Genomic DNA, 18,333 nt, shown 5'->3' on the forward strand with positions numbered 1-18,333 from the left:
AAATTCTTTTTATTTGATAAATGCTAAAAATGATAAACTATTATTAAGTATTTAATTTTTTAGGATGCCAGTGGAGCCATATGGAAGCTTGACCTTAGTTTTTCAAATATTGTAAGTTGTCTATTTTATTTTTTCCCTAATTTTTTATAACAAATATCTGTTCTTCTTTAAAAGATACTTTATCTTTCTCCATATTTGATCATTGTTTCCATCAAAAACTTACCCAACATGTCCTAGTCCTGAGAATTTATTCTCTCTCTCTCTGATTTTACAAAAAAAGGGGCTCTCTCAGCAAACTTCACTAGAAGAGTGGCAGTGACAGTGCCTAATGTTATCCACTGTTTTACAGTTGTCATAAACTTACGGTATTGTCATTTATATTATCTCCTGCAACACTCACGGCTACCCTGATGAACAGGTAGACAGTTGCCATCACCTCATTTTACTGGTGAAGAAGTGGAAAGCCTTCAAGAGCAAAGCCAGTACTGTTTCTCCTAATTCCAAAGTCCAGCACTCTTTCTGGCCTTTTATGCTTTTTTTCTTTTTTTTTTTTTAAGATTTATTTTAGAGTTGGGGGGAGGGGTGGGGGAGAGGGAGAGAGAGAATCTCAAGTAGACTCCCCGCTGAGCGTGGAGCCTGACGTGGGGCTCCATCTCACCACTCTGAGATCATGACCTGAGTAGAAACTAAGAGTTGGATGCTTAACTGACTGAGACACCCAGGGGCCCCAACCTATTACACTTTTAAAAATTTCTTTTCAGATAAAATTACATGTATGTTATAGGGTTCTATTTACATTTTTAAAAAAACTTGACCTTAATTTGATGTTAACTTATCTTTAAGATCTAATAGGATTTCTGTCTGTTTATTATCAGACCCAAGATCCAGACTGCCTCTTCTCCTTCCATTCTGGAGCTGTTGAAGCCTTGGCAGTCTCTCCCCTCACTTACCTCATGGCCACTACTGCCTTGGATTGTGAGTAGGAACTCTAAACGAAAATACATCTGGTCTTTTTTGTTTTGTTTTCCACACAAAATTTTATATGTGTTTGATGAAAAGCATTTGAGAACTTTTCCAAAAGGTAAGCCTCTTGATGCAAGTGAGGTGAGTTTTTATGGAGGGGAGAGGAGCTAAATAACTTGGTTATTATGAAAGATAAAAGACACGGTCAGTTACTCACAAAAATGCCATTCATTTTGATATTATCCACATTCATGCCTTTCTTATTTTTTTTTTTAAAGATTTTATTTATTTATTCGACAGAGAGAGACAGCCAGCGAGAGAGGGAACACAAGCAGGGGGAGTGGGAGAGGAAGAAGCAGGCTTATAGCGGAGGAGCCTGACGTGGGGCTCGATCCCGTAACGCCAGGATCACGCCCTGAGCCGAAGGCAGACGCTTAACCACTGTGCCACCCAGGCGCCCCTTCTTATTTTTTTTTATCACCTTCTTTCTTCCTTCTTGATGCATGGTGAATCTTTTGTGGGCTATGCAAGGTGAAATTAATCCACCAGTCAATCACCAGTTGTTTACTTTATTATCCATACTTACAAATTGCCTGGTTGAGGATATACATGTAAATTTTTGACTAAAGAAAGCCTATTAGATTATTAGTTTATTTATTTATGAAATTTCTTGTTATAATGCTCAACATGTTCAGTGAGCCAAGGTTATTTAAAAAGATGCCGTATATATTTGTTTCTTTTAAAACTGTCTTTCTGTAGGCTCTGTTCGAATCTATGATTTTGCTAGCAAAACTCCTTTGGCTCAGATGAAATTCAAACAAGGAGGTACGGCCCTTGCGTGGGTACCCCGACTGGTGAGTTAATGATAATGAACTTTTACTGGAATCTCTTGGTAAATATGGCATATCAGTGCTATTTCTTAGAAATATATTACATGACTCTGGATTTTAGAGAAGAATAAAAATTTTAACTTAGTTTATTCACTGACAATGTGATAGAAATCATATGACCTTGCTTTTGTGGTTTTGGTCCTGTTTTAATGAAAATCTATTTTTGTGCCACTTGCAGGTTAGTAATCATTTCATGTTACAAAATAATTACTCCACAGAATTTTGTGTATCTATCCTCTGACTGTGATTTCATTCCTTCTACTTATATTTCCAGTATGCCCGCAACGTGCTGGGTCGTTCTAGCTTCTGGGAATATAGTGATGAACAGAAAGACAAAAATACTTGCCCTCATGCATCTTACACTTTAGTGGGAGAGAGGAGGCAGAAATGGACAATAAAGAAAAATAAGTAACATATGTGATGTGTTAGATAATGATAAGACCTATGGAAAAAAAGTTAGGCAGAGATAGGGAGTTGTCCTTGTTATCCATTGCTAGGTAATGAACTACTACAAAATGTAGTGGCATAAAACAGCAGTCACTTTATTTTGCTCGTATGCTCTCTGGATTGGGAAACCAGATAGGTGACAACAGCAGTGGACTGTCTCTGCTTCATCATGTCTGGGCCCTGGAATCATGTAAAGGCTTCTTTGTCATCGGTCTGGCACCTGGCTTGAAGGCTGGGCTAAGCTGGGATGTCAATAGGAGTGCCTACCTGATAGCCTCTTCCTGTGGCTTGTGCACAGCATGGGGGCCTCAGGGCAGGCACACACTTCTTAAATGGCAGCTCAGCGCTCCCAGATTTAGTGTCCCATAAACAGGCAGATGCTGCTGGCCTTGGAAGTCATATAATGTCAGTTGTACTGTACTCACTTGAGCGAAGCAGTCTCAGGGCCCACCCAGATTCAAGGAGGGGCAGGACTTAAATGCCATCTCTGTATGGCAGGCATGCCAAAGATTTTTCAGCTAGGTTTTTAAAATGTCATGGGAGTATTTGGGGGAGTGTTTTATCCTTATTGTTTTGGATTGAAATCAAAGAGAAAATGTTCCAGGACCAAAATAAATGTGGTAATAACTGGAATGGAGGAGAATTTCATGATGAAATAAAGACCAGAAGGAGAACTCAGGCCAGGCAGTAGAGGCAGAACAATAAGGTTAGAATAGGTAGAAACCAGAGTGTTTGCTTCCCAAACCTGGCTGACTCTTTATCCCACTTCATTTACACTCTTACCTGAAGTATTTAAAATACAGCCGTATAATTAAATCATTTATACAGATGGTTGTACAATGTTCATAGACTGTTTCCTTTTTTAGCCTCCTATCCAAGTAATGATCATTGGATATCATGATAGAATTAAATGCCCTGTCTTTATATCCTCTTGCTTTTCTAAAAAACTCTGTATCTTTATGACTCCGCTCAGGTCAAACATCCTCTTCTGAATAGCCCTCTGTGGCCCTACCTTCAGGTTGACCTAGGCACCCCTTCCTCTGTGATATATACCAATTTTATGAACCTTATCACAATGTACTAAGATGAATTGCTTTATTGTCTCTTTCCCACCAGACTGTTCTTCATGGGTGACAAGTACACTTTATTCTTCTTTGAACCTCTAGTGCCTCTCCAGTACATTTAGACACATAGCAAATTAACAATATTCGACTGAAGTTGGATGGAGTACGGTTTTTTTATTACCAAGACTCATAACTGCCTGGCCTTAGCGATGACCACTCTGCTGTAAAGAATATCAGGGCTCTCGCCTTTGTCCCAAGAAAGCAGATTTAGTGTACTCGGACACTGCTGGGTTTCTTTCTCCAGCCCAGACTTCTCCTCTGAGCTGTAGATGATGTGTCACCCTCATTTTGAGATCTCCAAGGGAACCTCAAACCCAACATGTCCAGGACTAGATTCATGATGCTCTGCTGGCCTCCAACCAGCCCCCCTCCAAAACGATAATAGCAACAACAAACCACACAGATGCTTGGCTCCCTTCCACTGTTTTCTATCTCAGTAATTGTCTCAGTCATCCTTGACACCTCCCTCTGCCCTTCTCCCCTGTCTTCAGTCGTCATCAAATAGGGCCATTATAGCTCTCTCTAAACTATGCCCTTATCCCTCCTCTCCATGATGCCACCTCAGACCAAGTGACCATGATTACTCTCCTGGAGTAAGGCAGCCATCTCTTTAAAGGTCTCCCCAAAGGTCTCCCTGCATCCTACCTCAGCCATCTCAGTTCTAGTTTGCACAATGCAGCTAAGATGATGTTTTTAAAACAGTAAATCTGATCATGTCACCCTTTCCACATGCATGCACACACAAACGTACCCAAACCCCAACTAAAAACCTTTCAATGGCTTTCCACAGCTCTTGGGATGAACACTATCCTTAATGTGACATGTAAGCCGCTTTGCAACCTGGGCCTTGCTTATCTCCCTCTTTAGCTTCTTTTCTGCCACATAACCTTTACACAAGCTCTATCCTCTCCCAGGAGTGCTTCTCCCATCTCCCAGACCTTAATTTCTGGGCATCTTTCTGGTCTCCGTTCCACCATCTCTTCCTGAAGGAAGCCCTCAGTCTAGGTCAGCTTTCTTCGTTATATGCCCTCAGAGAGTGTTTCTTTCCTTTAGCATTTATTTCTTTTCATAATTTTACATTCATCTGTGTGATTAATGTCTGTCCTCCCCCTGGACCATAAATTCTGTGAAACCAGGGACAAACTGTTTATCCTCACCCTTGAGTTGCTGGTGATAGGTGCCTGGCCCATGGTAGACACACTGCACCAGTGTTTGTGCCTCAGGTGTTTGAATTGCCATTGTTTACCCATCCATCATCAGCAGTGATAAGGAACTGTCCTAGAATAGATGGAGGTTACCAGAAAGTGGTATAAGGAATTACCAACGAGCAGTCCATGTTAAATTATGTGGCTAAATAAAATACAGAGTTATCGGTTATGTTGTCCAACTTTCTTAATCAACTAATTTCAGATTTGTTACATTTAATTTTTATTCAAGGTAAGCTACACTGGAGCACAGATTATTGTAGGATTCGAAGATGGGGTGGTTCGAATACTTGAACTTTACGATCCAAAAGGGCTCACAGTTTTTGCAGGACGGAAGAAAATTTCTGATGCAGATATTAATTTGAGACAGGTTTTCAAACCCCATACTGCTCGTGTCACTGCTTTAGCTTATGAACGTGATGGAGAAATTCTAGCTACAGGGGTAAGTGGTAGATTTCCTTTTGTTTCCTCTTGAGCTTTCATGGTTAAACTTATTCGTGTTCCTACGTGATAACTTATTTGCTGATGTACATTTTAGAGAAAAACCCATAGTTTCTTTATGTTCATATTCTTTCAGTATAGTCTGTGACATTTCAAAATTTTCTTACGAATTGAGTTCTAATGCTTATTTCAAATGAGTAGAAATTTTCAACTGGGAGTTATGTTTTATGTATAACCAATATTTTATCACATTGGTATGTTCTTATATAGAATTGCCATAAGTGAAGAGAATAACCTTGTACATTGTTAATGTATTAATAAGTGAGCATATGCTTTGTGGAATTTTTTTATGAGGTACAGGTGATATACAGGTATGGTGATCATTCTTTCAGAAACACATCCTGGAACACTTGGTTTATCAAATGTTCTCATGGGGTAAATGAAGCAAATATTTGAAATAAGAACTTTTCCAGAATAATCTGGGATATATGATTATTGTGGGTATAGATATACAGTGGGTATACTATAGCTAGTAAGTGCTACTCTGTACTCTGTGGAATAGATTTAAAAAAAATATTTGTTGGGTATTTCTTTTTTTCTTAGAGTAAAGATCAAACCGTCTTCTTCTTTGAGGTAGAAAAGGATTATAAGCCAATAGGATATATTACTACTCCTGGACCTGTTCGCCAGTTAATATGGTCTTCGAACTCCCATGTAAGTAATTATTATTTGTCTTCATGTTTAAATCTCAATTACAGCATAGTGAAGATCTGGAAGATAGAGAATAGCAGGTGGAATTATTAGCCCTACTCCTAGGTCCTGCAGTGAGGGGCCAGGCATGCTCTTAGCTTGGCTAGTGGAGCGTCACTGAGGAGCCCCACATCCCACTCGTCACCTCTCTCTTCCATTCTCTAAATAGGTGGTCATGATCCCCCTCCCAAAACAGTGGGTTATATCAGGCTTTGCTTTAACCATGGTGACTTTATTGAGATACACATATCAGAATGTCTCTCAGTCCTTTTGACATTCAGAAGGTCAGTTTTAAGGTCTGAATGTCCTTGTCCTCATCTTTATATCTTTGCTTCTGCCCCTTTTCTGCCTTTATTTTCTCTTCTAATCTTCCACTGACTGTTTCCTAACAACAGTTGGTGCTTCAGTATTGGTTACTGATCTTATTTAATGCCTCTAATTTCCCTAAGTTTCAACATAGGATAACTCTCTCATCTGAATGTTGATTTAATGTCTAAACCGGGTGCTGTCCTGGGTTCTAGGATAATAATACTGATTGAACTGCGTGGAAGTGTCAGAATTATTGAAGTAACCTCTATAATCTACTTTGAACTCTTCTAAAGAAAAGGGCTATAACAATATAGTATATAGATAGGGAGATAAGATGACGGAGGAGGAGGGGACCCCTTTTTCAGCTGGTCCCCTGAGTCGAGTACCAGACCAGCCTGAACATCCATGGAGTCAGCCTGAGATGCAGGAAGATACATCTGGATCTCTACAAATGAACATCTCCAGCGCTGAGTATTGAGGTACGAAGCGGAGAGCGTGAAACCGTGCACAGATATCGGAAGATAGACGGAAGGGGAAGGGAGCCGCCGAGTTTGGGCGCCGGGAAGCGGTAGCCACCTGCACGGGGGAGTGGGCGGACTCGCGGACCGGCACCCGCGAGAGAGCAGACTGAGACCGTGAGCTGGGAACGCATGCCTCCAGACTGAAACGGATCTGGTGCGCCTCACTGGAACCAGATTGAGACTGGGAGCTCCGGGAGCGCGTGGGGCGGCTGGCGGCTGGCAGTGTTAGAAACATAAAGGACAGAGATGTGCCGGCCCTGGAAGTGAGGGCTGGGATGGCGGGTGTGGAGCGCACATCCTGGGACGCTGCAGGGTTGAGCAGCACCAACAGAAACAGAGTTAAAGTGGCCAGAACATCAGTGGAGAACAGTCTGCGATCCCTCTGTTCTGAGACAGAGGCTGAGATTCGGCCACTGCTGCTCTGACTCTCAGAAGAGGCACAGCAAACCGCCAGGGAAAGCCGCCAGAGAACAAAAGAACAAAAGCCTGGAAAGACCAGCTCACAGTGTGCCCACCCCCATCCCCCCTCGCAGGGGACATGGAGACTCTACCCAAATAGGGTTGCCTGAGTATCGGCACGGCAGGCCCCTCCCCCAGAAGGCAGGCTGAAAAATCAAGAAGCCCACATCCCTAAGATCCCTATAAAACAAGGGTGCACGGCCTGGGTCCCGGTCAATAATTTGGGCTCTGGACAACCCCACAACCTCTCCTCATCTGAATGACGAGAAGGAGAACCCCCCCTCCCCAGCAAAGAAAAGACAATGAGTCTGTGGCCTCTGCCACAGAACTAATGGATATGGATATAACCAAATTATCAGAAATGGAATTCAGAGTAACAATGGTCAAGATGATGTGTAGACTTGAAAAAAGTATTAACGAAAATGTTAATGAGAATATAGAATCTCTAAGGGTGGAAATGAGAGCAAATCTGGCAGAAATTAAAAATTCTATGAGCCAAATGCAATCAAAACTAGAGGCTCTGACGGCCAGGGTGAATGAGGCAGAAGGACGTATCAGCGAATTGGAGGATGGGTTAGTAGAAGAGAAAGCTAAAATAGAATCTGAACTCAAAAAAATCCACACACAGGAATGTAGGTTACAGAAGATTACTGACTCGATGAAACGTTCCAATACCAGAATCATTGGCATCCCCGAGGGGGTGGAGAAAAACAGAGGTCTAGAATAGATATTAGAACAAATTGTAGCTGAAAACTTCCCTAATCTAGCAAGGGAAACAAACATTCGTGTCCAAGAGGCAGAGAGGACCCCTCCCAAGCTCAACCACGACAAACCTATGCCACGTCACGTCATACTGCAATTCATAAATATTAGATCCAAGGATACAGTATTGAAAGCGGCCAGGGCAAAGAAATTTCTCACATACCAAGGCAAAGGTATCAGAATTACGTCAGACCTATCTACACAGACCTGGAATGAGAGAAAGGGTTGGGGGGGCATTTTTAAAACTCTTTCAGAGAAAAACATGCAGCCAAGGATCCTCTATCCAGTAAGGCTGTTATTCAGAATGGATGGAGAAATAAAGACCTTCCAGAATCGCCAGTCATTGACCAATTTCGTAACCACGAAACCAGCCCTACAGGAGATATTAAGGGGGGTTCTATAAAAGTAAAAAGGCCCCAAGAGTGATACAGAACAGAAAGTCACAATCTATAGAAACAAAGACTTTACTGGCAACATGGCATCATTAAAATCATATCTCTCAATAATCAGTCTCAATGTAAATGGCCTAAATGCTCCCATAAAGTGCCACAGGGTTGCAGATTGGATAAAAAGACATAACCCATCCATTTGCTATTTACAAGAGACTCATTTTGTACCTAAAGATACATTCAGACTGAAAGTAAAGGGATAGAATACCATCTTTCACACCAATGGACCTCAAGAGAAAACTGGGGTAGCAATTCTCATATCAGACAGATTGGATTTTAAACTAAAGACTATAGTTAGAGACACAGAAGGGCACTATATTATTCTTAAAGGATGTATCCAACAAGTGGATATGACAATTATAAATACATATGCCCCCAACAGGGGAGCAGCAAGATACACAAGCCAACTCTTAACCACAATAAAGAGACATATAGATAAAAATACACTAATAGTAGGAGACCTCAACACTCCACTATCAGCAATAGACAGATCACCTAAGCGAGAAATCAGCAAAGAAACAAGAGCTTTGTATGCCATACTCGATGAGTTGGACCTCATAGATATATATAGAACACTAAACCCCAGAACCAAAGAATACTCATTCTATTCTAATGCCCATGGAACATTCTCAAGAATAGACCATGTTCTGGGAAACAAAACAGGTCTCGACTGATACCAAAAGACTGAAATTATTCCCTGCATATTCTCAGACCGCAGCGCTTTGAAATTGGAACTCAACCACAAGGAAAAATTTGGAAGAAACTCAAACACTTGGAGACTAAGAACCATCCTGCTCAGGAATGATTCGATAAACCAGGAAATCAAAAATCAATTTAAACAATTTATGGAGACCAACGAGAATGAAAACATAAGAGTCCAAAATCTATGGGATACTGCAAAGGCAGTCCTAAGGGGGAAATACATAGCCATCCAAGCCTCACTCAAAAGAGTAGAAAAATCTAAAATGCAGTTTTTATATTCTCACCTCAAGAAGCTGGAACAGCAACAGAGGGACAGGCCTAATCCACGCACGTGGAAGCAGTTGACCAAGATTAGAGCAGAAATCAATGAATTAGAAACCAGGAGTACAGTAGAGCAGAGTAACAGAACTAGAAGCTGGTTCTTGGAAAGAGTAAATAAAATTGACAAACCGCTGGCAAGACTTATCCAAAAGAATAGAGAAAGGACCCAAATTAACAAAATTATGAATGTAAAAGGAGAGGTCACAACCAACACCAATGAAATTGGAAAGATTATTAGAAACTTTTATCAACAGCTTTATGCCAATAAATTAAGCAACCTGGAAGAGATGGAGGCCTTCCTGGAAACCTATAAACTACCAAGACTGAAACAGGAAGAAATTGATTTTTTAAACAGGCCAATTAATTATGAAGAGATTGAAACAGTGATAAACAACCTTCCAAATAACAAAACTTCAGGCCTGGAAGGTTTTCCTGGGGAATTCTACCAAACATTCAAAGAAGAAATAATACCTATTATCTTAAAGCTATTTCAAAAAATAGAAACAGAAGGAAAGCTACCAAACTCATTCTATGAGGCCAATATTACCTTGATCCCCAAACCAGGCAAAGACCCCATCAGAAAGGAGAATTACAGACCGATTTCCCTAATGAATATGGATGCCAAAATCCTCAACAAGATCCTGGCTAATAGAATCCAACAGTACATTAAAAGGATTATCTATCATGACCAAGTGGGATTCATCCCTGGGATGCAAGTGTGGTTCAACATTCGCAAATCGATCAGCGTGATACATCATATCAACAAGAAAAGACTCAGGAACCATATGATCCTCTCAATTGATGGAGAAAAAGCATTTGACAAAATACAGCATCCTTTCCTGATTAAAACCCTTCAGAGTGTAGGGATAGAGGGTACATTTCTCAATCTCATAAAAGCCATCTATGAAAAGCCTACAGCAAATATTATTCTCAATGGGGAAAAGCTGGAAGCCTTTCCCTTAAGATCAGGAATACGACAAGGATGCCCACTCTCACCACTATTATTCAACATAGTACTAGAAGTCCTTGCAACAGTAATCAGACAACAAAAAGGGATAAAATGTATCCAAATCGGCAAAGAAGAAGTCAAACTGTCTCTCTTCGCAGATGACATGATACTCTATATGGAAAACCCAAAAGAATCCACTCCCAAACTATTAGAAGTTATAGAGCAATTCAGTAATGTGGCGGGATACAAAATCAATGCTCAGAAATCAGTTGCATTTGACTCAGCTCTCAGAAAGAACGAGTTCTCAACATTTGCTGCAACATGGACGGCACTGGAGGATATAATGCTAAGTGAAATAAGTCAAGCAGAGAAAGACAATTATATGGTTTCTCTCATCTATGGAACATAAGAACTAGGAAGATCAGTAGGGGAAGAAAGGGATAAAGAAAGGGGGGGTAATCAGAAGGGGGAATGAAGCATGAGAGACTATGGACTCTGAGAAACAAAGGGCTTCAGAGGGTAGGGGGGTGGGGGAATGGGATAGACTGGTGATGGGTAGTAAGGAGGGCACGTATTGCATGGTGCACTGGGTGTTATACGCAACTAATGAATCATCGAACTTTACATCAAAAACCAGGGATGTACTATATGGTGACTAACATAATATAATAAAAAAAACCTTAAAAAAAACATAGTATCTAGAAAAACATTTTTTTAATTAACAAATACTCATTGTTTTCATCTTTGCTAGGCACTGATAATGGATTCCATAAGCAGTACAAAGCAATCTCTTCTGAAAGAGAAAAAAATGTACCTACTTTAGAAGTTCAATAGCTATCACAAAACAATACAAGATTTCACAAGGGAATTGGTGACTAAAATATCAGTGGTATAGACAATATGTGCTGTGAATATATAGACGGGAAATATCAAGAAGGGGATAAGTTAACATAAGTTATTAGTATTTTACCTAATCTTGAGGAAATGGTAGGATATGTGTAGTTGGAGAGAAGGTGGGTACAGGTGATTTAGGTGATGGAAATGAAAGCTGCAAAGGGACCTGTGTGTTAAAGCATGAACACGACCTGTGATATTATGTGCATCCTTTAATCATTTCTCTAGATTCAAAGTCAAAAAATCAAAAAAGTTAGGAATGGTGGGTGGGAAGGGGGTGGGTGTGACTACAAAGGGGCATCTTGAGGAAGATCTTTATGGTGATGGGATAGTTTTGCATCTTGATTACGGTGAATTGTTCCATGAATCTACACATTTGATAAAATGACATACAGCTATACACACATTCTATGTTAATGTCAATCCTGGTCTTGATGTTGCTGCATAAGAGGTAACCCATGGGAGAAACTGGGTGAAGGGTACATGATTCCTCTCTATATACTGTTTTTGCAACTTCCTGTGAATCAATAATTCTTTAAAAAAATAATTCAAAATAAGCTAAAAAAAATTTTTTTTAAATAGGCATGAGACCAAAACTGCCAACATAATTCAGAAGTTATTTCAGGCAGTGATGCCAATTAGTGCTTGTATTTCCTATATGTGGGAATTATTAATGTCAAAGTACCTCATTTCACAGTGTATACGTGTATCAAACCATCGCATAGTACTCTTTAAACTTATACAATGTTATATTTCAGGGAAGATGGGGAAAAAGGGCAAATTACCAGGTGTAACTGATATGCTGTTAGCTTCCACCAGTTCTTCATGGTCAGACCTCCTGCCTTCCTGAATGCATTAAACTTCTGTCTGCTGATTAGAACTTGTGCTTCCAGTAAGGGTGTTCCACATGTGCACACAGAATCACTCTGCCTGCCATGGTCACTACCACGACCACTTTGGGCAGCAGTGGGAAGTTATGGGGGAGGCAGATGAGAGGCAGGGGGATCTATTGGGCAGCTCTGTTCCAGACATGTGACCAGGGTGTGAAAGATTGCGGACAAGAGCTATGTAGGGGGTAGAATTTACAGAATTTGGTGATCTTGAGATTTTGAGCTGTTTAAATGAAACACATGAGTTTCTCTAAGACAGGTTCTTTCACCTAAATTATTCTGGAACCACTGTTCTCTCTGTAGCTATAACCAGAAAATCTTGAGAATTATTCCAGTCTCTTTCCTGCCTCTAACCACACTCCAAGCTTCTTTGATTATGCATTCTAAACATCCCTAAACATCATTACTATCCTAGATGAAAACATAGTACTATACATAAAAGTAGCATTCAAATAAATGAAAATGAAGTGAAAAATAATGGACCATTTGGAGGAACTGAACAAACTCGGTTCCCACACAGTTTAGAGTTATATAAATGCCTTAAGGCAAAGGCCCAACAGAATGTCAGGCGCTTTTCTGCATTTCCTTTCTCTCTGGGATCATATCCCCTCAAGTCCTAATTGTTTTTGTAGCTTTGAACTTCAACTTTTGTCTCCTCCTGTCTGCAAGAATGCCTAAAGCTCCAGGACACAGCATTCTGTTTGGCTTCTAGGTCTCGTGGGAACTGTTGGCAGTTTGTCCTTAGGAGGAAAAGTTGCAGAGGAATCCCTCACCTTCCCACTACCCAACATAATATCCTGTTACCTCTGCATCTACTTGCCCTCTTCCCTTTTTTGTAATAGATACGCTCTCCCTTCCCACGTGAGGCCAGTTCTGCCTCCTGTCCTTTGAATTGTACTCTCTTCCACTTTTTTCAAGATTTCATACTACCAATTTTTTCTTTTCTGTCGTAAATTTAACCTGCCCTGTTTCCTGGATCATTTCTATTGGTATTTAAATATGTTCAAGTATCTCCCATGAACAAAAAAAGTAAATTCCTTGACCTTCTGTTCTCCTCTAGCTACTGCCCCATCTTTTACCTCCTGACTTTTCCGAGAGGATTGATTATTCCTATGGACTCTTAACTAGTTTCTAGTCTCATCATTCTACGAAGTCAGCTCCTGTAAAGAAACCAGTGATGTCTGTTTTAACATTTTCAGTTCTTAATCTTTCTTGACCTCTTAGCCTCATTTGACCCTGTTAACCCCTACTTTCTCTTTGAAATACCATCTCCCTTTGACTTTTGTGACATTATGCTCTCCTGGTTCACTCTTGCACATCTTGCCATTCCTTTTCAGCCTCCCTCACCCCATTACTGAGTATTGTTTCCCTAAGCCTCTGTCCCAATCTCTCTTCTCACTCTGTTCTCCTGACCTAGGTGTTACTATCCAAGCCCGTAACTTCCTTGTAAGCCCTAATGTGCCACAGGATCTTTGCACATGGTATTTCCTTTGTATTGCACACTCCCTGCCTTGCACAGCCTTCTTTGCTCTTATGGCACCTCTGCAACACTTGTCGCAGTTATAATTTACATTTATTTATAGGATTTGTTCAAGGACAGGCTCTCTTGGAGGTAAGCACCATAGTGCCAGACACATGCCACAAAATGCCAAATGCCAAATACAGAGTAGATACGTAATAAATAATTACAGAACGAAATGACTGAGTGAAGTAACATTTTGAATAATGTGTCTACGGAATATCAAGATGGGGACTTCGCAGACATGGTTAAATATGTGATTTTGGAGATCAAGAGAGTGGTCTGGCCTAGAGAGATGAATTAATTTGGAATCTAATTGTGCCTGAGTGGTAATGAAGCCTTAGGTTGGCTATAAATTTCCCAGAGAATGTTTATGAAATGAGAGAGGAGGGAAGAGGACAAAAACCTTGGGAACATCCACATTTAATGAACTTGGGCAGGTAGAGAATGACCCACTAAAGGCTGCTGAGACGGACTATGCCATCCACATGCTGCAGGGTTTCCTTGGCTGTCCTAATTTAAATATTCTGCTCTTTGGGCTAATATATTTCACAGCTGCAGTTTTTGCTCAGAAAATGTGTTACGGCATCTATACGGGAAACAAATCTAAATCTAATTTTAACACTTAGCTTATTAATGATATAATAGGTATTAATTGTGTATAGTGATTAATAAGATGACTCATTACTGCAGTGAGGAATTAAGGATTTCAAAAATGGTTAATATACATAGCAATTATATTTTTCTTGATTTATGATCTTCTTGAACGATGCTTCTAAAAATTTGCCTAAATGTGAATGACACATTAATCTTTCTTTTTCAGCCTGACAGTACTTTACTGATTATTTGTGAGAATGGCTATGTTCTTGAAACTCCATTTCCAACCATAAAGGAGGAGGAGGAAAATCGTGATGTAGTTTCCTATGAAATCAAGGACATGCACATAAAATGTTTTCATTTCTCAAGTGTCAAATCTAAGATTCTGGTATGAGATATCCTTGAAGCATTATCTTCTAATATGTTTTTTCTTAGAATATAAAATGTCTTTTTTCTTCAAGTTTTTATTTAAATTCCACTTAACATGCAGTGTAATATTAGTTTCAAGTGTACAATATAGTGATTCAACACTTTCGTACACCACCTGGTGCTCATCACAAGTGCCTTTCTTAGTCCCCATCGCCTATCTAACCCATCCCCCATGACCTCCCCTCTGGTAACCATCAGTTTGTTTTCTATAGTTAAAAGTCTGTTTCTTGGGGGTACCCAGGTGACTCAGATAAGTATCCAACTCTTGATTTCAGCTCAGTTCATGATCTCAGGATTGTGAGATGGAGCCCCGCACCAGCCCTCCATGCTGGATGGGGACCTTGCAGAAGATTCTCTCCCTCTCCTTCTGCCCTGTACCCCCTCTGAAAAACAAAAAAAGAGTCTCTTTCTTGGCTTGCCTCTCTCTTCTTTCCCTCTATGATCATGTGTTTTGTTTCTTAGACCCTATACATGAGTGAAATCATATGGTATTTGTCTTTCTCTAACTGACTTCACTTAGTATAATATTCTCTAGCTCCATCCACATCATTGCAAATGGCAAGATTTCATTCGTTTTTATGGCTGAGTAATAGTACGTTATATAAAAGCGCTGATGAAATACAAAGAAGAAGAAGACAATTACCCTGACTTTAGTGAGCTTATAAGCTCATAGGAAGCAGCTGACTGCATTAGAAGGCAGTAGTGAACAGATGTTAAAATCACAGTGCAAAGAAAATAATTTTAGGGGTGTGGAGTGAAACGAATCTAAGTTTGATGGAGGGGTAAGAGGGGATCAAAGATGACTAGATAGAGGGGACACTTAGTACTTAAAAAATGAGAAGGATTTTGAGAGGATGGAAAAGGAGAGGAGGGCAATAAGAGCGCAATAACATCCTGAGGGAAGGCAGAGTTGTAAGAGTTTCTGGTGTTTTCAGAAAATGAAGAATGGAATGTTGAGACAGAGGGATGCAGTATGTGGGAGGGATGAGGCAGAAATCTGTGAGCAGCATTTGGGCTCTTAAATAACCAATCAAGGTGTTTCTATTTAATTCTAGACCATTGAGCTCCATTGTGAGTTCTTTTTCCCTGTTCTGTTTTTTTTTCCACCTGTTCTTTGAAGACATTTTTATTATTTCAGTATAGCTGACATGAGTGTTACATCAGTTTCAGGTGCACAACATGGGGCTACAGCAAGTCTGTTCGTTACGCTGTGTTCACAACTGTAGCTACCGCCTGTCACCATACAACACTATTACAGTACTATTGACTATATTTCCTATGCTGTACCTTCTATATTTTATGTATATGTCCTCATATTTTACATCTTTTAATTCATAATTTTCTTCTAATTATGGCCTTTTTTTTTCCTACTTAAAGAAATCCCCTTCACATTTTTCTAAGTCCAGTTTAGGGATGATAAACTCCTTTAATTTTTCTTTGTCTGGGAAACTCCTTCTTTTATTCTGAATGATAACCTTGCCAGGTAGAGTATTCTTGGTTGTAGGTCTTTTTCCTTTCAACACTTTGAATATATAATGCCATTCTCTTCTGGCCTGCAGAGTTTCTGCTGAAAAACTGGCTAATAGCCTTACGGGGTTTCCTTTGTATGTAACTTCTTGCTTCTTTCTTGCTACTTTTACAATTCTTTTTATCTTTAAGCTTTGACATTTTAGTAATTGTGTCATGGGTTCATCTTGTTTTGAATTCTCTGCACTTCCTAAACATGGATGTCTGTTTCTTTTCCAGATTAGTGAAGTTTTTAAGCTAGTATGTCTCCAAATGAGTTTTCTGCTCCTTTCTCTCTCTTCTCCTTCTGGAGCCTTTACAATGTGAATGTTTGTTTGCTTGATGTTGTCTAAGAGATCTCTTAACTTATCCTGAATTTTTCCCCCCTGCTGTTCAGTTTGGGTGCTTTCCATTACCCTCTGTTCCAGATCACTGATTCATTCTGCATCTGTAATCTGTTGATTTCCTTTAGTGTTTTTTTTCTCCCTCACTTCAGTTACTGTATTTTTCATCTCTGATTCTTTTTTCTATTTTCTATCTCTTTGTTGAAGGCCTCCTGCGTTCTTTTACTTTTTTCCTCCATCAAGGTGAGCATCTTTATGATCATTGCTTTAAACTCTTTATTAAGCATATTGCTTATCTCCTTTTTATTTCTTTTTTGGAGGTTTTGTCTTGTTCTTTCTTTTGGAATGTATTCTTCTATCTCCCCATTTTTCTTGACTTTCATGTTTGTTTCTATGAATTAGGTGGAACAGCTACTTCTCCTAAATTTGAAGAAATGGTCTTGTGTATAGTCTCCCCTGTGTATACTGGGTGACTTCATCTGGCTGGCTGGAGCTGCAGCTGGTGTAAGGTTGGGGGTTGCAGGGCATTCCGTGCTGTGGCTGACCTGGTGAGATGGCTGGAGCTGAAGTGGGTGCAAGTGGGGGATACCAGGGCTCTGCATGCAGTGGACATTCTGGCAGGACAACTAAAACTGAATTGGGTGCAGATTTGGAGGATGCTGGGGCTCTATGTGCAGAGGGTACCCCGGCAGGACAGCTGAAGCTGAAGTCAGTGCAAGTTGAAGTGTCCTGGGAAGCTCATTGCAGAGGGGGGCCTGATGGGGTGACAAGCCCAGGCCAGAACAGGTCACAGTGTCCAAGCACACACTGTGCATGAGTGCCCTGTCAGGCCAGCTGAAGCTGAAGTTGGTGTAAGCTGGGGAGTCCCTGGGCTTTCCAGGTAGAAGACACTCTAGCAGGACAGCTGAAGTGGAAATGGGGATAAGCCAGGGTGTTAAAGAGCATTCCACACTGAGGGTGCCCTGGTAGGACAACTGAAGCTGAAGTGGGTACAGCTGGGGACCCCTGGGTATGCTGCACAGGGGCTGCCCTTGTAGGGTAATGGGGGACACCTGTGTGCTGTACAGGGGGCATCCAGGTGGGACAGCTGGGGCCAGAGCAGGCATCAGCCGAGAGGTCCCAGGGCACTCTGTAATTGGGGGTGCCCTAGCAAGCTGTCTGAAGCAAAAGTGGTGTGGACCTGGAGTGTTTGAGAATGCTTCGCACCTGTGTCCCCTTGGTACAGCAGCTGGAGCTGTGGTGAGGGCTATCTGGGGGTGTGCTGGTGTAAACCTCCCTGGATCCTCCTTGGTGAGATTGCTGGGGCTAGTAGGGGCTAGGGGCCTTGGGCTCACTGATGTGGTAGGCTGATTAGGGTGCCCAGATCTTGCTCCCCCCATTCACACTGTCATGGTGGAGGGGGAGCATAACTTGTCATGCTCGCCAGCCCTTCTGACCCGCAGAGATTTCCAGCAGCTCCCTGCAGTTTGTCAGGGTTCTAAGGTTGATTCTTTTATATACTAGTTGCCCTTTTATTTATTTGTTTTTTATTTAAATTCAATTAACATAAAATGTATTATTTGTTTCAGGGGTACAGGTCTGTGATTCATCAGTCTTATATAATACCCAGTGCTCATTACAACACATAGCCTCCCCAGTGTCCATCACCTAGTTATCCTATCCCTCGACTCCCCTCCCTCCCCTCCCTTCCCCTCCACTCCAGCAACCCTCAGCTTGTTTCCTATGGCTAAGAGTCTCTTATGGTTTGTCTCCCTCTCTGGTTTTGTCTTATTTCATTTTTTTCCTCTCTTCCCCTATGATCCTCTGTTTTGTTTCTTAAATTCCACATATGAGTGAGATCATATGATAATTGTCTTTCTCTG

The 18,333-nt window shown here is 40.8% G+C and overlaps 1 protein-coding gene across 6 annotated transcripts in view; it reads left to right on the top strand.

The window, feature by feature from the left end:
- Window positions 1-18,333, top strand: part of CFAP44 (cilia and flagella associated protein 44) — a 151,606-nt gene that overhangs the window by 46,877 nt on the left and 86,396 nt on the right. For all 6 annotated transcript variants that reach the window (XR_006777375.2, XM_045785165.2, XM_045785166.2 and 3 more), the window contains 6 exons: window positions 64-111; window positions 876-975; window positions 1,723-1,817; window positions 4,862-5,071; window positions 5,674-5,784; window positions 14,419-14,580. Coding sequence is in view for 5 of the 6 variants with exons in the window: in XM_045785165.2 (XP_045641121.2) it covers window positions 64-111; window positions 876-975; window positions 1,723-1,817; window positions 4,862-5,071; window positions 5,674-5,784; window positions 14,419-14,580 (726 nt within the window). In the remaining variant the exon portion in view is untranslated. The remainder of the gene's footprint in view (window positions 1-63; window positions 112-875; window positions 976-1,722; window positions 1,818-4,861; window positions 5,072-5,673; window positions 5,785-14,418; window positions 14,581-18,333) is intronic.

The sequence above is a fragment of the Ursus americanus genome, chromosome 4 (assembly GCF_024610735.1).
Source record: "Ursus americanus isolate L20-20 chromosome 4, mUrsAme1.1.p, whole genome shotgun sequence".
Lineage (NCBI taxonomy): Eukaryota > Metazoa > Chordata > Mammalia > Carnivora > Ursidae > Ursus > Ursus americanus.